The 18,694-nt window shown below is 36.7% G+C and overlaps 3 protein-coding genes across 4 annotated transcripts; 1 reads left to right on the forward strand and 2 right to left on the reverse strand.

Annotated features, from left to right (window-relative positions):
* Positions 1–159: 159 nt before the first annotated feature.
* Positions 160–10,121, reverse strand: LOC132299831 (uncharacterized). Its single transcript, XM_059796690.1, has 4 exons — positions 9,826–10,121; positions 9,201–9,289; positions 6,719–6,832; positions 160–667 (listed from the first exon to the last, which is right to left on the reverse strand). Exons 1-4 carry the CDS (start codon positions 10,013–10,015, stop codon positions 422–424), a joined length of 639 nt encoding a protein of 212 aa, XP_059652673.1. The 5' UTR covers positions 10,016–10,121; the 3' UTR covers positions 160–421.
* Positions 10,122–12,261: 2,140 nt separating this feature from the next.
* LOC132299833 (late embryogenesis abundant protein 47-like) lies at positions 12,262–13,663 on the forward strand. Its single transcript, XM_059796693.1, has 3 exons — positions 12,262–12,687; positions 12,948–13,217; positions 13,505–13,663. Exons 1-3 carry the CDS (start codon positions 12,451–12,453, stop codon positions 13,661–13,663), a joined length of 666 nt encoding a protein of 221 aa, XP_059652676.1. The 5' UTR covers positions 12,262–12,450.
* Positions 13,591–17,950, reverse strand: LOC132299832 (DNA damage-repair/toleration protein DRT102). Of its 2 annotated transcripts, none has more exons than XM_059796691.1 (2): positions 16,908–17,950; positions 13,591–13,710 (listed from the first exon to the last, which is right to left on the reverse strand). In XM_059796691.1, the coding sequence occupies exon 1, from the start codon at positions 17,833–17,835 to the stop codon at positions 16,930–16,932; it is 906 nt and encodes a 301-aa protein (XP_059652674.1). In that variant the 5' UTR covers positions 17,836–17,950; the 3' UTR covers positions 13,591–13,710; positions 16,908–16,929. The 2 variants fall into 2 exon arrangements, with proteins under 2 accessions (XP_059652674.1, XP_059652675.1); XM_059796692.1 differs by having other exon boundaries at positions 13,671–13,723.
* Between the last annotated feature and the right edge of the window lie 744 nt (positions 17,951–18,694).

An 18,694-nucleotide genomic window follows, 5' to 3' on the forward strand; every position in this document is an offset into this window, starting at 1 on the left:
ATTGACGCCTATTTGTCCACTAATGTTCCCATGACGTTCCATATTTACAAAATTCAAACCTGAGTCAGAACACAACTTCAGCATATCCATTCAGGGGATGTTTCAAACATCAGCTTCAGTATCTTCCTACCAGTTTTTACAATGTCCATAACTTCAAAATATCTCTAAATATCTGTGAATATATTTATAATTTTGGAACTTCATAACCATAATCCTTTCTCACCATTTGAATGTTTTAAGGAACTATTGTGTTCATTTGGAATGACACTCCCCATCACACCAAAACTTCGCCTAGTATTGAAGCATAAGTCAAAATTTTGACACACGGAACAGACCTCGAAAAATTACATACCACTCACAAAGGAAAAGGAGAAAATAAACAATACAAAAAACAAAGGACAATGGATGTAGGAGTTGCACCCTAGTTCCTTCTACCCCTGTTTCGCCTACTAGATGAAACCACCGTCCATCCATCTTCCGTTTCAGCCGCTTCATTAGGCCTTGGATTATCAACCATCATATCCTTGTGATCTGAATTTGGCTGAGATTCCAAACCATCGACTGCCATTTCCGATGAATCATCATTCTTTGTGATTTGACTTTGGCTGAGATTGCCAGCCAAGCTCTGAGCATCATCACTACTATCATCGTCATCACTGATGATAGCCTGAAAAATGGTAGGGAAGCGAAAGGGAAAGAAACATAAATCAACATATACAGACCCTGGCATATGGAACAGGGGGAAAAAGAGCATATATTTATTAACTACATATACTTTTTATGCAACATGCCTAAAAAGTTTAATAATAATAAAAAATACTAATCCCGTACAATTGCATGTACATATGAAATGCAAATTATGAACATCATACCCTCTTTGTTGATGATCTCATGCCATTGGGCCACATGAACACAACCTGTTTAATAAATGGGTCGTGTAACTCACAACACAGCTCAACCCATTTAATAACCTATTTAACCCGTTCAAATTAAAAGGGAACAAATGATATATATAGATGAGTACATTCAGGAAAATGAGAATAATTTGGACAATACAATTACCAAGAAAAAGGACAATCAATATCCATATTGGGTTTATATTCAAATTAGAGAAAATGTCCATAATAATTGGGTTAAAGCATGTTATGGGTTAAACGGGTTAAACCAACATGATTAATCACACGGGTCTAATTGGATTAAATGGATTGAGCCCTAAAACACGAACACGATATGATCAATTCAATGGATTAAACGAGACGACAAAATTATTATTCAAACACAATTAAGGTTAACCCAAATGTGCCAACTTCGTGTCATGTTGGATCGTATCGAATTTCGCCACCCCTATTAGTGTCATTGAGTAAATAGATAATATGATGGAGGCAAAATAATGGTTGAAAATGGAGACATCAGGGTTGGTTCATTGACTAATTTTGATGGATGATCTGTTGATCTGTGTGCGTGTGTGTGACAGAGAGAGAGAGAGGCTGTGTGTGAGAGAGAGAGTTAATAACCTCCTCCATATTCCTTAAAATTAAAACCTAATTTCAGAACTCATGATGCTCACATATACAAGGTTTGTTTTTTTTTTTTTTTTTGATAGATAATGAAAAGATTTTATAAAAAACGCTGATACGGGCAGCGCTCCCAAACCAAACGACGACACTAAAGTTTCACATGTATATGGTTTATTGATTTGTATGCACGTGTGTGTGTGTGTGCATTACAAGTTTGATTTTAGATGAGTTTTAATTGATATCTTTATCTACATTTATATAGAGAGAGAGAGGGAGGTTTGATTTATATAAAGGGAGAATAGTGAATTGAAGTTTAGGACATGGTATCAACGGGCCAGTGGCCCAGACCCTTACTTCTCAAAGGGAGGATAGGGGTTCAAGCCTCCACTGTGTGAGTACCAATTAAAAAAAAAAAAAAAAAAAAGTGATGGATTTAGGACATGGTAGAACAAGGGAATGAGGTGAAAAGGAGAGGAGAATTAGTAAGCAAGAAGTGGGTGGGCCATTCTCAATTGGATGGTTATGAACCTTTTTTTTTTCTTATTTAAAAGATTGTTGACATGTGTTATTGTAAAAAAGATTAACAAAATGATGTTGTTTAGTTGATGGGTATTTCAGTAATTTCTCATTTTTACCAACGGTCATCAAACATTGCACTAATTTGAAACACAATGCACCTAGATTTTAAGTAGTAATTACACCAAAAAACTCTAGAGAGTAATTGCACCTAAACATCCTCATGGAGACATCTATTGAATCTGAATGGAAATGAAATGTCCAAGTAGAATGGAGAGATTAAGACAAATCAATTGCAATTCTAAAATAATATGCAGCGAACTGGACATGAGTTAACCAATTTTGGAGACTATATTACTTCAGATACAGCTATGCCTCATGTCAATTTTGGCGTCATGATTCATATAGTATAGAATATTCCCCCCACTTACCCTACGCCAACATCAAATTGGGAGTTACAAGGTCCTACATGCCATATCTTATATAAGCAATCTAACCCTAAAACTCAAGGATGCTTTCTGATGAATGAGACCATGCCCTCCTTTAAAGGAAGAGCAACAAAAATGCTATGGTGGCAGCCATAGCACACCAAAGAGGGAGAACAACATATCCCTAAGCTACTGCTATGGCACAATAGATCAATAAAAGATTGGCACCCAATGGATTAATAAGAGATAATAGTCAGTCTCCTCAATAGCATCACCCATGCAAAGTATTTCCTTCTCACCCAAGACTATCAATGGTCAAAATTGCCTCCAAAGCAAGGTACCTGTTGGTTATTAATGCCATGCCACCTTGAATCGCCTTTGCAGCCACTACACTTGGCATCTCTCCAGCCACATGAATTACCACCAAATGATCTTGACATGGACGCATCTCTTGCAAATAGATGGCGCATCTCCTTTCCAGCATACCAGCTCAGAGTGTGCCTTGGTGCCTGAACCACAAACCTCAACATGGGCATATCTCTTGCATGAGCAAGGTTTTTCTGCACTTTCGAGTTTACCACCAACTAAGTTTATCACAATAACTGTGTTCTGCTATCATGATTTCTTGAAGGACTATCCGGTTTATGGCTGTAAATGAACCGAGCTGTTCGTAAAAATAGCTCGGGCTCGGATTGATAAGAACTTGGCTCATGTTCATTTATTTAAGCAAATGAAGCGAGCTCAAAGAGTTTTTTTAAACTGATTTTTGTAAATGAGCCAATCTCAAACAGCAACCAACTCAGCCCATTTGTCCAAAGAATAAAAAAGTTTGTGAACTGAGTTTATGAACATGCTGGTAACAAAAGCTCTTAACACATAATCTCTCTCTCTCTCTCTCTCTCTCTTTGCTAAAGTGATTTCTTGAAAGACTATCCAGTTTATGGCTGTAAATGAACCAAGCTGTTCATGAATAGCTCAAGCTCGGGTTGATAAGAACTTGGCTCATCTTTGTTTATTTAAGCAAATGAAGCGAGCTCTCAGAGTTTTTTTAAATTCATTTTTGTTAATAAGCCAATCTCAAACAGCTAATAACCCAGCTCATTTGTCAATAGACAAAAATGTTTGTGAACGGAGTTTATGAATATGCTGGTAACAAAAGCTCATTAGGCTTGATTCTTAACACAATCTCTCTCTCTCTCTCTCTCTCAATTGTCAGCGATGCCAATGATAATATTTCTTCATAAATTTCTCACTTCTCTCTCTCCCCCTCTCTTCTCTCTCTCACAATTGTCAGAGATGCCAATGATAATATTTCTTCATAAATTTCTCATTTCTCTCTCTCTCTCTCTCTCTCTCACAATTTTATCTCTCAAAATTCTTTGCAAATTAGGGTTTCTTAGTCTCGGATGTTTAGACAGACAGATACAGATACATATAGAAACACACACACACACACACACATATATATATTCATGCGGCATTACATGCCTATATATACAAAATTGTCTCAATCTCATTAATAATTCCAACAACTCCTATTTTGGCATGTAGAGGCACGTCGATTCTAATTTGTTCAGTCTTCTTGGTTACAAGACTCTTTCTCAGTTCTGATTTTTAATCAATCCCAATACGAGCTCGAGCTTGAACAAAGATACCATGTGCCCTTCCGGAATATGTTCACCCCAGGTTGCTCTCGATATTTCTCCACCTTGCCTATGTGTACTCTCTTAATCTCTCCACCTCCTAAGTGCTTGGTATATGTGAGCTATCACACTCGTCCTTTACACATGCCTGGAATATTATAAATAAGGATGAGTCTTACCTGATTTGCTAATTTTGAGGAAAGAGAGAGAAATTAATTCATGGTTAGAGCTAAAGCGTGAACTGTAAAAGTGGAGTGTTCATGGGAATCTGTCTTCATTTTATCCTGATGTCCTTTATTGGCATATTCTCTCACACCCCACCCCACCCCAACCCCACTCTCTCGCGCGCCAATGCTACCTTGATTTCCGCCTAATTCGATCTCCTGAGACATGCATTCTCATAGTAATATCTTCACCTTCAAAACCATGCTCAAACACCTACAATAACTTAACATGCAAACACCCTAGCAAAGAAACCTAGTGCACTAGCATCACACAATACACTATTACACGACTTCTTACCTCACCTCAAACTCACCGTCACATGCCTTCCACCTCAAATTCTCCTCCCTCCGCACACTCACTCGGACACCATACATTATCCCAGAGTAGCATTATTAATTCGAGTAACAAACCTATTCGGAATTTTTTGTGGCCGTCAGTGTTATTAAAAGCGCGCCTGGGCGCACGGCACGCGCCCAGGCGCAGCTTTTGCGCCTCATGCTAGCCCAGGCGCAGCGACCTTCACTAGGCGTGCGCATGGGCCGCGCCTTGGATGGTTTAAGAGGCACGCTTAGGCGCGCTTCATATATTCTGTGGTCCTTTTATAATTTGTTTGCTTTTTTACTTTATATTGTTATATATATATAGTTACAGCTTTGAAAACTGAAAGTACAAAACAAAAACTTTAAGTACAAAATGGAAATTTGTCCTCTTGTGACTTGTGAGGCAACCCAATGTATCACAATAGTCAACAAAACAAATCAATCTATAGCAAAAGCTGCAGCAGAAATAAAGACGTGAGGGAGGGGGAAACAGAAGAAAGAGAAAGAAAGAAAGAAAGAAAGAAGAGAAGAGAAGAGAAGAGAAGAGAAGAGAAGAGAAGAGAGGGCTATCAGTTGCTTCCATCCGACGAAGATGAAGCCGGAATCACCGAATCAACCTACCAGGTCAGTTTAGTAATTTTTTTCCTCCTCCTCCTCTTCTCTTCTCCTCTTCTCTCTCTCTCTCTCTCTCTCTCTCTCTCTTCATTTGCTTATTCTCTAATCTCTATATCTCGCTTTTTTTTTTTTTTGGTCTCTTTTTTTCTTCTTCACCTCTATATCTCTGGTTTTCTTCTTTCTTTTTCTGGGTCTCTTATTTTTTTTCTTCTATCTTTTTCTCGGTCTCTGTTTTTGTTCTTATGGGTCTCTGTTTTTTTTTTTTTTTTTACTTCTATCTTTTTCTCCGTCTCTGTTTCTGTTCTTCTGGGTCTCTTTTTTTCTTCCTCCTCTCTATATATCTGGTTTTGTGTTTTTCTCGGTCTCTTTCTTTTTATGGGTCTCTTTTATTTTTTTTTCTTCTATCTTATTCTCCATCTATGTTTTTGTTCTTCTGGGTCTCTATATATATATATATATTTCTCTCTCTGGCTTGTATTTTTTTTCTTGCTGTATTTTTTTTCTCGTTGTATTTTTTTTCTCACTGTATTTTTTTTTTATTTTTTTTTTTTTCTCTCTCTAGCCTGTATTTTTTTTCTTCATTGTTTTTTTTTTCTCCTTTCTTCTTTGAAGGCTGCCTGTCTCTTCTTTTTTTTGTGTGTTGTTGTGTTCTGTTTTTTCTTCTTTTGAATGCAATTTACTGAATTTTGCTACATGCTGTATGCTAAATTATTTAAATTTTGAATGCATCTTTCTGAACGGTGTTTGCTGAAAGTGTGAATGTTGTTTGCTGAATTTAACTTGGTCCATCACTCCATTGACTCCATTCTATTTAGTGTTTTTATTATTGGATGTTCATTGTTTAATTGTGTTATTTTTGTTAAGAATTATTGTTTTAAAATTATACTTGTGCGCCTCACATCACTCAGGCTCGCGCCTCGCCGTGCGCCTCGCGCCTAGGCTCCAAGGGGCCTCTAGCGCCTCGGTGCGCCTTGGGCTTTTAATAACTATGGTGGCCGTAAATGCTGGCATATCTAAAGTCAATCGACCATGTACCAAAACTGATGGCAATGTACAACACCCCGTTTAAATCTTAATAGGATTTGTCAAAGAAAAATATATAAATAAAATATAATAAAAATTTACATGTCTTCTGCATAGTTAAAAAATTTTGAAGCAACAACTGATAATTGACATATACAATATTTGCTTTTTTAACAAATTTTAGAATATTAAAGTTGCTGAACTAGTACTAAAAGAATTGCCTGCACAGCCACCAAATGATGTTCAGCAAATCAGATAAGTTCTACTCAATATCGTATTTACAGATTTTCCATCATTCCATAAACTTAGTCTCATGTGAACAGCACAAACACAAAGCTCAGCAAAAATGACAAAATATTCTTTACTATCAAAGGAAATGATAATTACTCATGCAGTGTATCATTTTTTCAGCTAAGGAAGTACAATGTTACCTGTCTGATAGGAGGAATAGCACCCCCAGGAGGATTGGGTTCTTTCAGGCTTTCAATCGACTGATAATTACCATCAAGACATTCCTCATGCATAACCATTAATTTTTCTGCTACCTGCTTAGAGCCAAAAAAAAAAAAAAAAAAAAAACCAGAAACATTACAAGAACAACCAATTAGTAGACGTTGCAGAAAGACACGCGTAGACTTGCTAAGCATTAAATTTGGGCACAAACAGTACGGAAGAGCATAAAAATAGATAAAAAACAACAGTAATAACATGAAAAAGAGAACCAAGAGATCACCACTTTTCACTCATCCAAATACAGTAAAAAGACGACACTTGTCACTACTGGCAAATATGCTTATTTGTCAATTGGTAAAATCCATCTATAAATGTCAGTGAAAGCAGCATTTACTTTGAGAATATAGAAATTGAACCTTTAAAAAGGTTGGATGACAAGAACCTTAACCCATCCGAACTTCAATTCTCATATCTTTATGACCTTCAAGAAAGCAGTTGTGAAATGAAAAGAAATTACAGAATAGAAAGAGAAAACTTGTCAATGCTTAATGTAAGATTGAGAGGAAGACTCTGCCTGTAATCATCATTCTTGTTTTCGTATCTTGGGGCTAGTAGAATTATTCAATCTGCATCAGTTTTATTTAACTTGGTGGAGTGTAGGCATGGGCGGAACTACATGGGGCCAAAATTTTGAAAAAAAATCCTAGCATATGGTTACTCTATGATGTGGTCCCCACAAATCCTTCAAAGAAAACCTCAATTTAGACTTTAATCTAACTTTTGGAAGTTTACATTTTAAGAGAGAGTTCAAATAAAAACCCCAATTTAGACTGTAATCTAACTTTTGGAAGTTTACATTATAAGAGAGAGTTCAAATAAATATAACTATAGTTAGTATTTCCATTCTTCTCCTCCTTTCAAACACTTAAAATACTTTTAATTATAAAAAATCTCTTTAAATCTTCTTTATGTTAGGAAAACATACTAAACTTCTATAATAAAAAATTTATAATTACAGTTTATTTATATGCATGTATAAATTCTGTTCTCATACTATTAGTTCAAGTGTTAAATCATATACTAAATGGGCCCCCATTACTAAAAATTCCTGGGTCCAACCCGAGTTTAGGCCCTCCCTATCCTTGTACTTTCCTCATATGGTTATTAAGTAGTGTCTTACTAAGATGGGAATCTACAAATTCACAATTACACAACGATACTTGGAATTGAAAAGTGGTAAGGAATTTACAATCCGATGGAGATTTGGACTTCACTAGAAAGATCCAGGCCCAAGAAATTAACCCAGACCATTTTTAAAAAGGCATCTACAATACATGGAAAAATATCATTGGAGTCGGACCTTGAGGGAACCAACTGCATGACGATGAGAAAATATTATACATCTATACAAGACAACATGTAGTTAGGTGCATGATTGAGTTAAGATGGCCATAATGTTATATGATACGGATAGAATTAGAATTAGATACATATGAATCATATGATACATTATAGCCATCTTATATGATACATATAGATGTTCATAATGTTAGCTCTATGTAATACAGATAGAATTAGAACGTCTATATAAAAATTAAGGAGTTATTATGTACTATACTGTCCTCAACACATAGTTAGGTGCAACTTAAAACAGCTATGGAAAATTAGTATGGAAGCTTCAAAAACATCCATTTTCCATGGTAGAAAAAAATCTGTTGTAGTCGAGGACATTACTACTTCCGAAAGGTTTTCCAACTTATGAGAAGGAAGGAAGCAATGTGCTGAGAATCAGTTACATCGGCGAATGTTGCAATTAAGACAGACCTGATGTTTTGAGGAAAATGTGGCAAACTAATTTCAATTGCATGATGTTATATGTATGTGTGTGTGCGTGCAAGAGTTAATTGATAGAAGAAGCTTTGAATTCAAAATTGATGAAACGGGAATATGACAAGCATAAATATTGTTTTTGCATTAAAACAATTTGTGTAAAAAATGACAGTGAAAGTCACTTTGAACTGAAATGAAACCTAAATTAAGTTGTGGGACTTAATGAATTGGTTAAGCATCTAAAATTTCAAATTCAACAAGCTTGCATTTGAAACAATTTTGAGCTTCCTGAAAAAGGAACCAACGAAAAAAAGTGCACTTCAGTTTTATTTAATACCTAACCACCACGAGAAACAACTTATAAAGGTTCGCATTGACATATAAGACATTATTACACAATTCAAACAAAGCAACAAGGTAATAAAAAATAGTAAAAGCTAATGACCCCATAAAAATGAATAAGCATCAACTGTCTCAAATCCTTGAGGCAAAACATAACAAAAAAACCAAGCCCAAAGAAACACTGGGATACAAATCATATAATACAAATTTGATACTCTGAAATGATTCTCATAAATGCTCATGGATAATGAAAACTGAAGGTGGCAAGAAATGTTAAAAAAGGCATACCTCCTCAATACTGCCATCGTCAATCTCAGTATTAAGAGAGAGCATAAACTCGTCTAGCAAGTCTTCCAAATCATCAATATATAGTGGCTCTGCACGGAGAATTAACAATCCAAGAGAGAAACAAATTAAAATTAAAATTGAACGAAGTCAGTCATAAAATAGAGAAAGCACTTGCTAATTCAAATAATAAAATCAAATAAAGCACCAATTCATATAACAAAGTAACCCAATAATATAATATAATATAATATATGCTCAAACCTCCTTTCTTACACTGAAATTTTGTTATAGGTCTCAACTGAGAGAAGGTAAGACAATGGCCAAACAAGCATATGATTTGTTGTCTCTGCTTTCACGGTTTAATATCGAAACACCCAAAAGTTTCTGTATTTGCTATTTAGGAGCTAAAATTTTCAGGGAAATGAAAATTAAAATTTAAAATAAAATCACTGTACTCAAGACCAAAGTTAATTGAATAAAAGAAATCACTCTTTGCAAGCTTCATTTATAAAAACATTACTGGTTAGTGGTTTCGGGAAAGTAAAAAAAAAAAAACCCACACAAAATCAGTTAAAAAGTAGTCAATATGAACATGTGGGTGCGTGTGTGAGAGAGAGAGACATACCTGTTGATTGGGTGAGCCAATTGAAGATATCGTCGGCGAGGTGTTGGGGTTTCAGGCGAGAGTCGCGTCCACCCCACTCGTTCTCGACGGCCAACTGAAGCGCAGCCCATCGAGACAGAAGCAAACTGATTCCTTCTTGGAGGTTTCTGACACCCTCCGCTGAAAGCTGGGTTACTCCGGCAGAATCCATTGGGAAGTCTTGCAAAACCCTAAACCTAATAATCTTATATACATACGTAAATATATTGTTGTATAGTTTATGTTAGTGTGTACCGTCTATTTTAATTTGAGAGACATCCAGACACTTCTCTGTTTCCACCATTTGACAAATATGGATCCGGTGCAATTGCAAGTGGGTGGGCCATGAGAAGGTATTTGAATGGTGAAGATTCTAGAACTCGTTTGGACCCTTAAAAGGTTAAACGGGTGAGGTGATCAATTTTTTTTTTATATGATTTAACGAATTCGTTTTGATTTGAAAAGAGCATCAAAATTGGTCCAATTCGCAAATACAAAGTAGGCTACCTTTTGACCGAATTCAATCGTTTAGGACCGAAAACTTACGTTTTCCTAATTTTGAATATTCCTGAATTTTTGTTAGAAGACTAAACTAATTCCAATTGCTTTCTTTTTTTATATTTAGCCGTTTTTAGTAATTAGGTTAATTAGGTTTTTTTTCTTATTTTTACAAAATTTTCAGAACAAGTTTGTTGTTCATTTTTAGGGTTTCTTTTATGTTATTAAAGTTTTTTATTTATAATACATATTGTAAAGCAAATCATTAATTCAATTATTAATATATTATCAAATTCCTCTATAATTTTTTTTTTTTCTTGTGAATTCAAAAGTACAACCTTATGAATTTAAGGTAAACCTCATCCCTTGCACCCGCACATCAAAATCGTAAATAATTCATGCAAACAGGGGCGGAGGGAAGGGGGGCCAGCGGGGGCCATGCCCCCCCTAATTTTTTGAAATTTTTTTTTTAGTATAGGTCAAGATAAAATATGTAGTATATATAGTATAAAAATTTCATTTGAAGTTTTAAATATCAACAAAAATCGATGATTTAAGAATCTAAATTTTTATTTTATTAATTTGTTTGTGTTTTTTTTATTTTTTTTTTATCATTGTTATTGTTTTGTTAAATTTTCAATTGTTACATTTTTTTTAAAGTTATTTTTTTTTTTTTTCCTTTTCGGTAAATAAAGAGAGTTATTTAATTGAATTTTTTTATAATTTTGGCATAAATCTTATTTGTGTTTGTTCAGAAAGTTTAATAAATTTTTTTTTTAAAAATAACTAGTTTTTATTTTTTTATTAAAATGAATTGAAAAAAGTTTAAATAGATATATTTTTGTATGAATATAATAAATAATAAAATATTTTTGCCTACGTAATATATATTTTTTTTTTCCAAAGTTCTAGCTAGGTAATGTTGTTTATAATTTTGGCCCCCCCAACTCAAAATCCTGGCTCCGCCCCTGCATGCAAATCACGTGTAAACTTTGATAACTTAGGTACACAACACACCAAATATATTTTACTAATATAAAGCCCTTAATAATTTGTGCCGAGTCACAATGTTGTGGGCAGGAGTTTGTATTTGGTAGCAATGTTGCTATTCTATTGAAGAATAATGATACAAAAATATCGTTTTTTTTAATTTTAATTCCAAAAAATAAATTTAGAATTCTTTGTATGAGAATACATTTTCTCCTCATTACATCAGTCCACGATTGACATTTTTATTACTTTTTATGAAATAATATCTTCGTCTCTAACTTCCAATCCAAATGTATTGTGTAGACTTTTGTTACTCAATTTAAGAAAAGAACAAAAATTAATATGCATTTATCGAAATACTAGAGAATAAAATGTTGATTTCATTTTTTAATTAAATATTGATAAAGGTCAATTTTAGTTAAAGCACCAAAATAGCCTAATTGAATCAAGCTAGAGTATGTGAACTATTTCGTAATTAGTGATTAAGTTGTTTCTCATTATTTTTGGGAGTCCGACTTTGAACTTTCACACTTCTAACCTCCTTTTCAACATTGAAATAATAATAATAATTATTATTATTATTATTATTATCAAGATAGAATATGTTTAGCTCAATTCCATATTACAAAATGGGTTAAGCTTGCTTACAATCCTCAAATGTAGTACAACGCTACTAATAACATCCAAATCTCACAAACACCTCCAATCTCACAGGCTGACTCCCACAAACACCTCCTGTTCACAACTGCGTCCACCCATCCTTGACTCAGTCACAGGCACGTAATTATGGGGGACACTTTTTCTTGGAGGACACTGAATCAGGATCATTGTGGACATAAAAGTCCTTGGGACCAACAAGGATGGTTGAATCCAACACGTGTCATCATATGCAAGCGTGTAATCACCCATTTCGCCACGTGGCAACCCAACAACCTTGACCAAAAGTTAGTTACTCAAATAACATATATTAAGCCAACAAAGTTTGTACCCTTGAATCCCACAGCTATTTCTGTCATGCATTGCTTCATATATATTGAGACCTAAGGCACCGGAAGTCTGACCAACTTATTGCCGGAATCTGACCCACAACACCCACCCATTTCCACCCATCAACACAAAATGAGCCAGGAACAGCCAATTAGGCCCCAATCCGAACAAGAACCGACCGAGCTTCATGCGCAGCCGGAGGCGCCCCAGGATGCCGATGCCGCCGCCGCAGTGACGCAGCCTGCAGAGCTTGAACAGACCCAGAAAGATGGGCCAACCTCGGCAATGCAATCGGCAGCTAATCGGAACGAGAAAGCTGAAAATAATCGTTCGGGGCGACGTATTATATCTGAATCAGTTGAAGGACAGGTTATTCCTCTAGGGTGTGCGCGTGTGTATATAGCGGGTGTAGTCATTACCTTACGGTTGTGAACATGTCACATCAATTACCGATTAAGTACATAATTAAATTTAAACGAAGTGATGTGACATGATGACAACGATTGAATGGAGAAGATCCAAACTCATAAAGTATCAACATAAAAACCTACTACATATGTCAATTACTTATTTAGAATGATTAATTATGTGAGACTTGTGTATGATGGTTATGTCTGCAATCTGTATAGGTTGTTGGGCATTATGACCACTTACCAGGGGCCAATTTCGAACCGGGAAACATCACCATTGGCGAAGCACTTGAGGCTACAGCTCTGACATTGGGACACAAGCCGGTGGATTACAGCGACGCAGCTGCAATTCAAGCAGCGGAAGTCAGAGCCACTGGCCGTACCAACATTGTTCCTGGTGGAGTCGCCGCAGCTGCTCAGTCTGCTGCAACCCGCAATGCTCGGACCGCACGCGACGAGGACAAGACCAAACTCGCTGACATTCTTACGGTAATTATCTCACCCAATGTTCATAAGAGAAAGTAGAATTAGGTGATATGATCATTTACGACGTACATCAGAATTGTTGCATCAGATAGGATAGAATAGAAATGAATGGAAAAAGAAAATTCAAGACGAGGACGATGAAATGATACCTAATTACAACATTCTAAATACATATTACATATAGACAATGCTGATATGCACATATATGTGTTTGTGTGTGTGTGTTCTGCATGTATATATATCATGTTTGATGTGAGGAAGCATTGTTTGTATGATTTTTTTGGCTGCAGGATGCTGCTGCCAAGTTACCGGCAGATAAGGCAGTGACGCGTAGAGATGCTGAGGGAGTGATTGGTGCAGAACTGAGGAATGATCCGAATCTGACCACGCGTCCGGGAGGCGTAGCTGCCTCTGTGGCAGCAGCTGCCAGGATTAATCAGTCTAAATAACAAAGCATCCAGGTTTTCCAAGTACCAAGCTCTCTGTTGTTCTCTCTCTGCAATCACCCACTAGGGCATGAATAAATTAGCTGTCGAATTAGGTTTTTGATACCTACTACTGTGTCTTGTACAATGCCTAGTTACTCAACATGAAGTCTTAATAAACTGGTTGTAAAACTAGCTTTCTGATACACACTTATTGTGTCTACAATACCTCATTACTCAATAGTCAGTATGAATTTTTTGGATCAATTTTGAAATTCTCACGTGCATGCCTATATGAGCAGACATATCTATATGGCAGGGTTATGAATTACAAACACTTTTGTGACTTGTGGAGGCAACAATGTGTTTCTCAAAAGTTTTGAAGAGGCTAGTGAGGGTTTACAGAGGTTCACAATTACACATTAATTTACCTAATTTTCTTTGACTTTCAGGAAAAATCAATGCTAGAACCTGTATGTGAAATTATGAAAAAGTTCAAAAATTTATACCAGTCTACCTAATTAATATCATCAAACCAGGTGGATTTTGTGAATTGAAAGGAGATTCCCTAGTAAATTAGTAGACTAAGGTTCCATAAATGAAGGTTACCTGAAATCTATTTTTAATTTTAACCATTAACATTGAAACTTTAAGGGCACATATCTCATGTGGTTAAACTAATCAGTTTGGTTCATGCGAGCTACACGGGTCTATAGAAAATTCTCTAAATAGTATATTAAAACAAAAACAACCTGATCCTCTATATCTCACACCATTATGCATCAACAATCTTGAGTTGATAAGTAAAATGTGATGGAACCCGATCATCTGAGGCTTCCTGTGACGACAGGCATAGAAAGGCAAAATTGAATCAAACAACACCTAAAGGGGTAGCTCAGTGTAAAGGCTCTCTTCATTATGACGTCTAGAGAGTGTCAGGTCTACACAGCCCTACCTCTCCGCCTGTAGAAATGTTGTTTTCTGTCCCCATGACCTGCTAGTTGTGAGAAATTCCCAGGCCACGTTTTCATTCCTATAACCTGTAAGGTGTGTGTCGGCGGATGGTATCACGCCCTCTACCTTGAAAATATATGATTCCACCTCAAAAGAACCAAATCTAATGTGTTGTAGTGTCAACTGGTGGCACAGTTCAATAATTTTTTCCGACTAATTTTTTGATCAGAAAATCTGCCATGGCCCTGAATTTGGGTCCAACAGAAGTAATTTTTTTCCAACAATTCAGGTAAGTAACCAAAGTCATTGATCATCCAGTCCAATACCAACGTACCGAATCTAGCAAATTGTTTAAAACCTCTATGTTGTGCAAGAAAGCTCATATGTTATCCCTCAACCCAACTCAATAAACCCTTCTCGACTAAATTTTTTTTTTCAAAAAACCCCCTCCAATATCCAAGGGAGTAACATAGTGGAGGGAGTTGATGGAAAATATTTTTGAGACGAAAATGTTATATAGGGCAAATTGCATAAATAAATAAAAAAGAAAAAAGTTGTTCTGTAATCTGATTATAAAAGGTAATATGATTACCCTGAAAGAAAGAATCAAATTTTTTTTATGGTTGGTATGAACAATAATTTCTTTTTTTAAGAAAAAAGAAAAAATAAATGACCTGATGCAACGGGTGCAACGGGCTGGTATCTATAAGGATGCATCTGTAAGTGTTATTCATGAGACATAGTAATTTCTTTCATGAATATATATATTTTTGGTTAATCTAACAGTGAATTAAATATATCTATATTTTGTTTGATGGGTGGAGCTTCATCATCGGTAACAAAGGAGAATGCCCAGTGGGTGTTCTCTAGCTGTTATTATGATTTGAAATTAATAATATATTAAGTGAAACTATGAATGAAGACAGCCGCTGGTGGACAACGTTTGGATTTTTGCCGGGTGTTTTATGTGTTACCGTATTATGATCAATTTGAGACTCTGTTTAAGTTACAGTGAAATAAGGACAGTACCCATTTTGGTTGATTGATTTTGTTACTTCACATGGATACTGTCATTATAAAAAAATTATTTTTTATTACCTTTGATTTTGAGAACCATTATAATATTGGAGAATGAATTTGTCCATTGTATCAAAGGGGCAGCCATCTTTTTCAATAACACCCACTGGGATGTCATATTGTCACTGTTGTATACATTAAATAAATATAAATATATATATATACAAAGATGCAGCGGGGTACTCATGGGATAATAAAACTGGAGAACCAACAAAAATAATAATAAATAATAATAAAAATGGGTGCCTAGTTGACGCACGCAGAGAGAACTCCCAGTGGGAGTTTCTGAGTTTTCATTATGTTCATTACGGGTATTTGGTCAATGACATTCATTGTTTTGGTGTAGAAGAAATTTGAATATTATATTTGTAGATTTATATATTAATTTTGATAAATCACTCACTGTCACTTTTCTTCTCCTTAATATTTAAGGACCTAGAAAGTGATCTTTCCATGTAATTTATATTATTTTCATGAACTGAAATTACGGGTGTCTATGTCATTATTTATGCTTGCAATTAATTTTATTGTTCAATTTTTCATGGATGTATGCACTTCTTAATATATGCATAGAATATTGGAACTTGATTGCAGATTTGCAGATGCAGGTTAATTAATTATCTCTCTTGTGGTCCAATATTAATTTATTATCTAATTGCATGTAATTAATTAATTAGAGGCTGTATTTAAAATACAGGCTAGCCTAATAAAGGTTGGTTTTTCGTAGTTGAATAGGATTTATTTAGACAAAATTTTGTACCATATTTTTAAAATTTGGGGTTGTAGTTTTTGAAGAGTTCAATAAAAGATTCATGAAACTTTAAAAGCACGAGATGATCATGAGATGATTTATAACATGGCATGAGAGGGGATTAGCCCTATTTATGGTGCCTTGCTTAATGAAGCTCGGCCAACCATTTCGGCAGGCCTATTAGGTCTGAGAATCATTTTTCGAAACAAATGGCAACCAAACCAAATCAGCACAATCACTAATAAAAAACACACCATCAGCATTATTCAAAGACAATTCAAACCATCAAGCATCCTTTAACTTCTTATTGATCAAAACTCAAAAGTAAGCTTTTTCACAATGACTGCACCAGATCATATCATATCAAAACCAAACTGGCAGCACATACTATCAAAAAGGAGCCAAACCAAACAGCACAATCAGTAGTAACAACAACAACACAACACCAGCATTATTCAGAGACAGTTCAGGCTATCAAACACATACCTATATTTCACATAGACACGCACTAAGTTTCCTTCTCAATAGCAGCATTGGCAGCATCAATGTCCTCATCCATTAGAAGGTCCCAATGCCCATCCCACTTGATGAAAAACTCAGTGTCCTCGTAGTACTTCACCCGGTGCACATCTCCGGCCGGCGTAAACAAGAAATCACCGACACCCAGATCGAATTTCTCGCCTTTGCTCAAGTTCCACACACTCTTGCTCCCCTTCAACACCACCAAGTCATGTCCAAATGTATGATGATGCGCCGGCTCGACACTGCCAGCCTTAAACCTCACGATCGCAGACGTCGGAGTCTCTCTCAGTATCTTCATCGACCCGCCGGGCATCGCCTCAACCGGAGTGAACTCTCTTGTCTTAGCCAAACAGCAAATCGAGCACGAATTATCGGAATTGGAGATTTTGGGTCCGATATTCGACATTTCGGGGATCGAACTGTCGAGGAAGGAGTCGATTTCGGTTGGCCAGGGTTTGGAATCTGAGGCTGGACAAGGGGATTTGAAGGGGGTGTTGAGCCAGGTTTCGAGGATTTCGATGGCGGATTCGGGGGAGGTTGACATGCCGGAGACGGCGAGCACGTTGCAGTTGTTGATGGAGCGGGTGTTCTGGGCATCGCCGGCGGTGAGGCAGGTGGCGGCGTAGACTCCGGGGAATTTGTTGGCGAAGATGGAGACGCCGACGCCGGTGCCGCAGGCGACGAGGCCGCGGGTTTCGGTGGTGGTGGTAGAGGCGGCGGAGCTGACGCGGCGGCCTATTTCTTCGCCGACGGAGTAGTACTTGTCGGTGCCGAGGTCTTCGACCTCGATGTTGAGGGACCGGAGGTGGGCGACGAGGGCGTCCTTGACGGCGCAGCCGAAGGAGTCGGCGCCGGTGATGATTTTGAGGCGGCGGGTGCTATCTTGCGCCATGGAGTGACGGTGGCGAGCGGCGGTGCAAGGGTGGAGTTTGGAAGTGAGTGTAAAATGGAGGTGTCTGTGTGCAAACTATATCAAACTCTCAGTTGAGCATGAAGCGCGTCTAATCTGCAATTCTGCACTTTATTTGGTTTGGGTTAATTCTACTCGCAACCCCTGAGGTTTGCTCTATTGAGAGTCATATGAAAGTTGGTCACTTTTTGAACACTCACACCCCTGTAATAAATTGCAGCCAAACAATTCCTAAAAAAGTAAAAAAGACGTTATTACCCTTTAATAAAATAATAATCCTTGATTAAAAATATGAGACTATTTAAATAACTCAAATACCCCTCTTCCTTCACACTGGTATTTTGTAATTTACAGACACACGCATAAATATAATACGCTGGATACAGACACACATAAATATAAATATAATACGCTGGATCCCTACAACCTCCGCCGGCATTTTCTGGGTTTGGTCCTCTTCGGCTCCGGCGTGTTGGCATTCGTACCTCGCCAGCTATCGCTTTTCACCTTTCCTGCCACCACATCTCCACCCATTTGAACCCACAACAATCCCAATCAAACCCATGACGATCTCAAATCATAGCCACCACTCTCCCTCTTTAAATTGAAAATGAGAAGCAAATCAGAGCTGCAAGTATCATTTTGGTCTTGCATACTGTGTTTGTCATCAGAATCTGACCAGCTCGATCGGAATCCACCGGGAGCGTACTGCTGCTGGACTTGTATTTATATATTTTTTTGAGCTTTTCTCACCTACAGGTCTCCTAACAACAAATTGAGGCTTGGCACCAAGACCATTCACTAGAGAACAAGAATTGAAGACGAGGTGACCCTACATGGT

This window comes from Cornus florida, unplaced genomic scaffold, assembly GCF_030987335.1.
Source record: "Cornus florida cultivar Cherokee Brave unplaced genomic scaffold, ASM3098733v1 CherokeeBrave_3.0.0_Hap2_Chr03, whole genome shotgun sequence".
Lineage (NCBI taxonomy): Eukaryota > Viridiplantae > Streptophyta > Magnoliopsida > Cornales > Cornaceae > Cornus > Cornus florida.

Bases quoted from the DNA above. Each gene is read 5' to 3' on its own strand.
- LOC132299831 (XM_059796690.1), bottom strand. From the start codon at position 10,015: ATGGATTCTGCCGGAGTAACCCAGCTTTCAGCGGAGGGTGTCAGAAAC. The intron at 9,290-9,825 runs GTATGTCTCTCT...TTCTCCGTGCAG, and splicing joins TTGGCTCACCCAATCAACAG to AGCCACTATATATTGATGAT. The intron at 668-6,718 runs GTAACATTGTAC...ACCATTTTTCAG, and splicing joins CTATTCCTCCTATCAGACAG to GCTATCATCAGTGATGACGA.
- LOC132299833 (XM_059796693.1), top strand. From the start codon at position 12,451: ATGAGCCAGGAACAGCCAATTAGGCCCCAATCCGAACAAGAACCGACC. The intron at 12,688-12,947 runs GTTATTCCTCTA...CAATCTGTATAG, and splicing joins CTGAATCAGTTGAAGGACAG to GTTGTTGGGCATTATGACCA. The intron at 13,218-13,504 runs GTAATTATCTCA...TTTTGGCTGCAG, and splicing joins AACTCGCTGACATTCTTACG to GATGCTGCTGCCAAGTTACC.
- LOC132299832 (XM_059796691.1), bottom strand. From the start codon at position 17,835: ATGGCGCAAGATAGCACCCGCCGCCTCAAAATCATCACCGGCGCCGAC.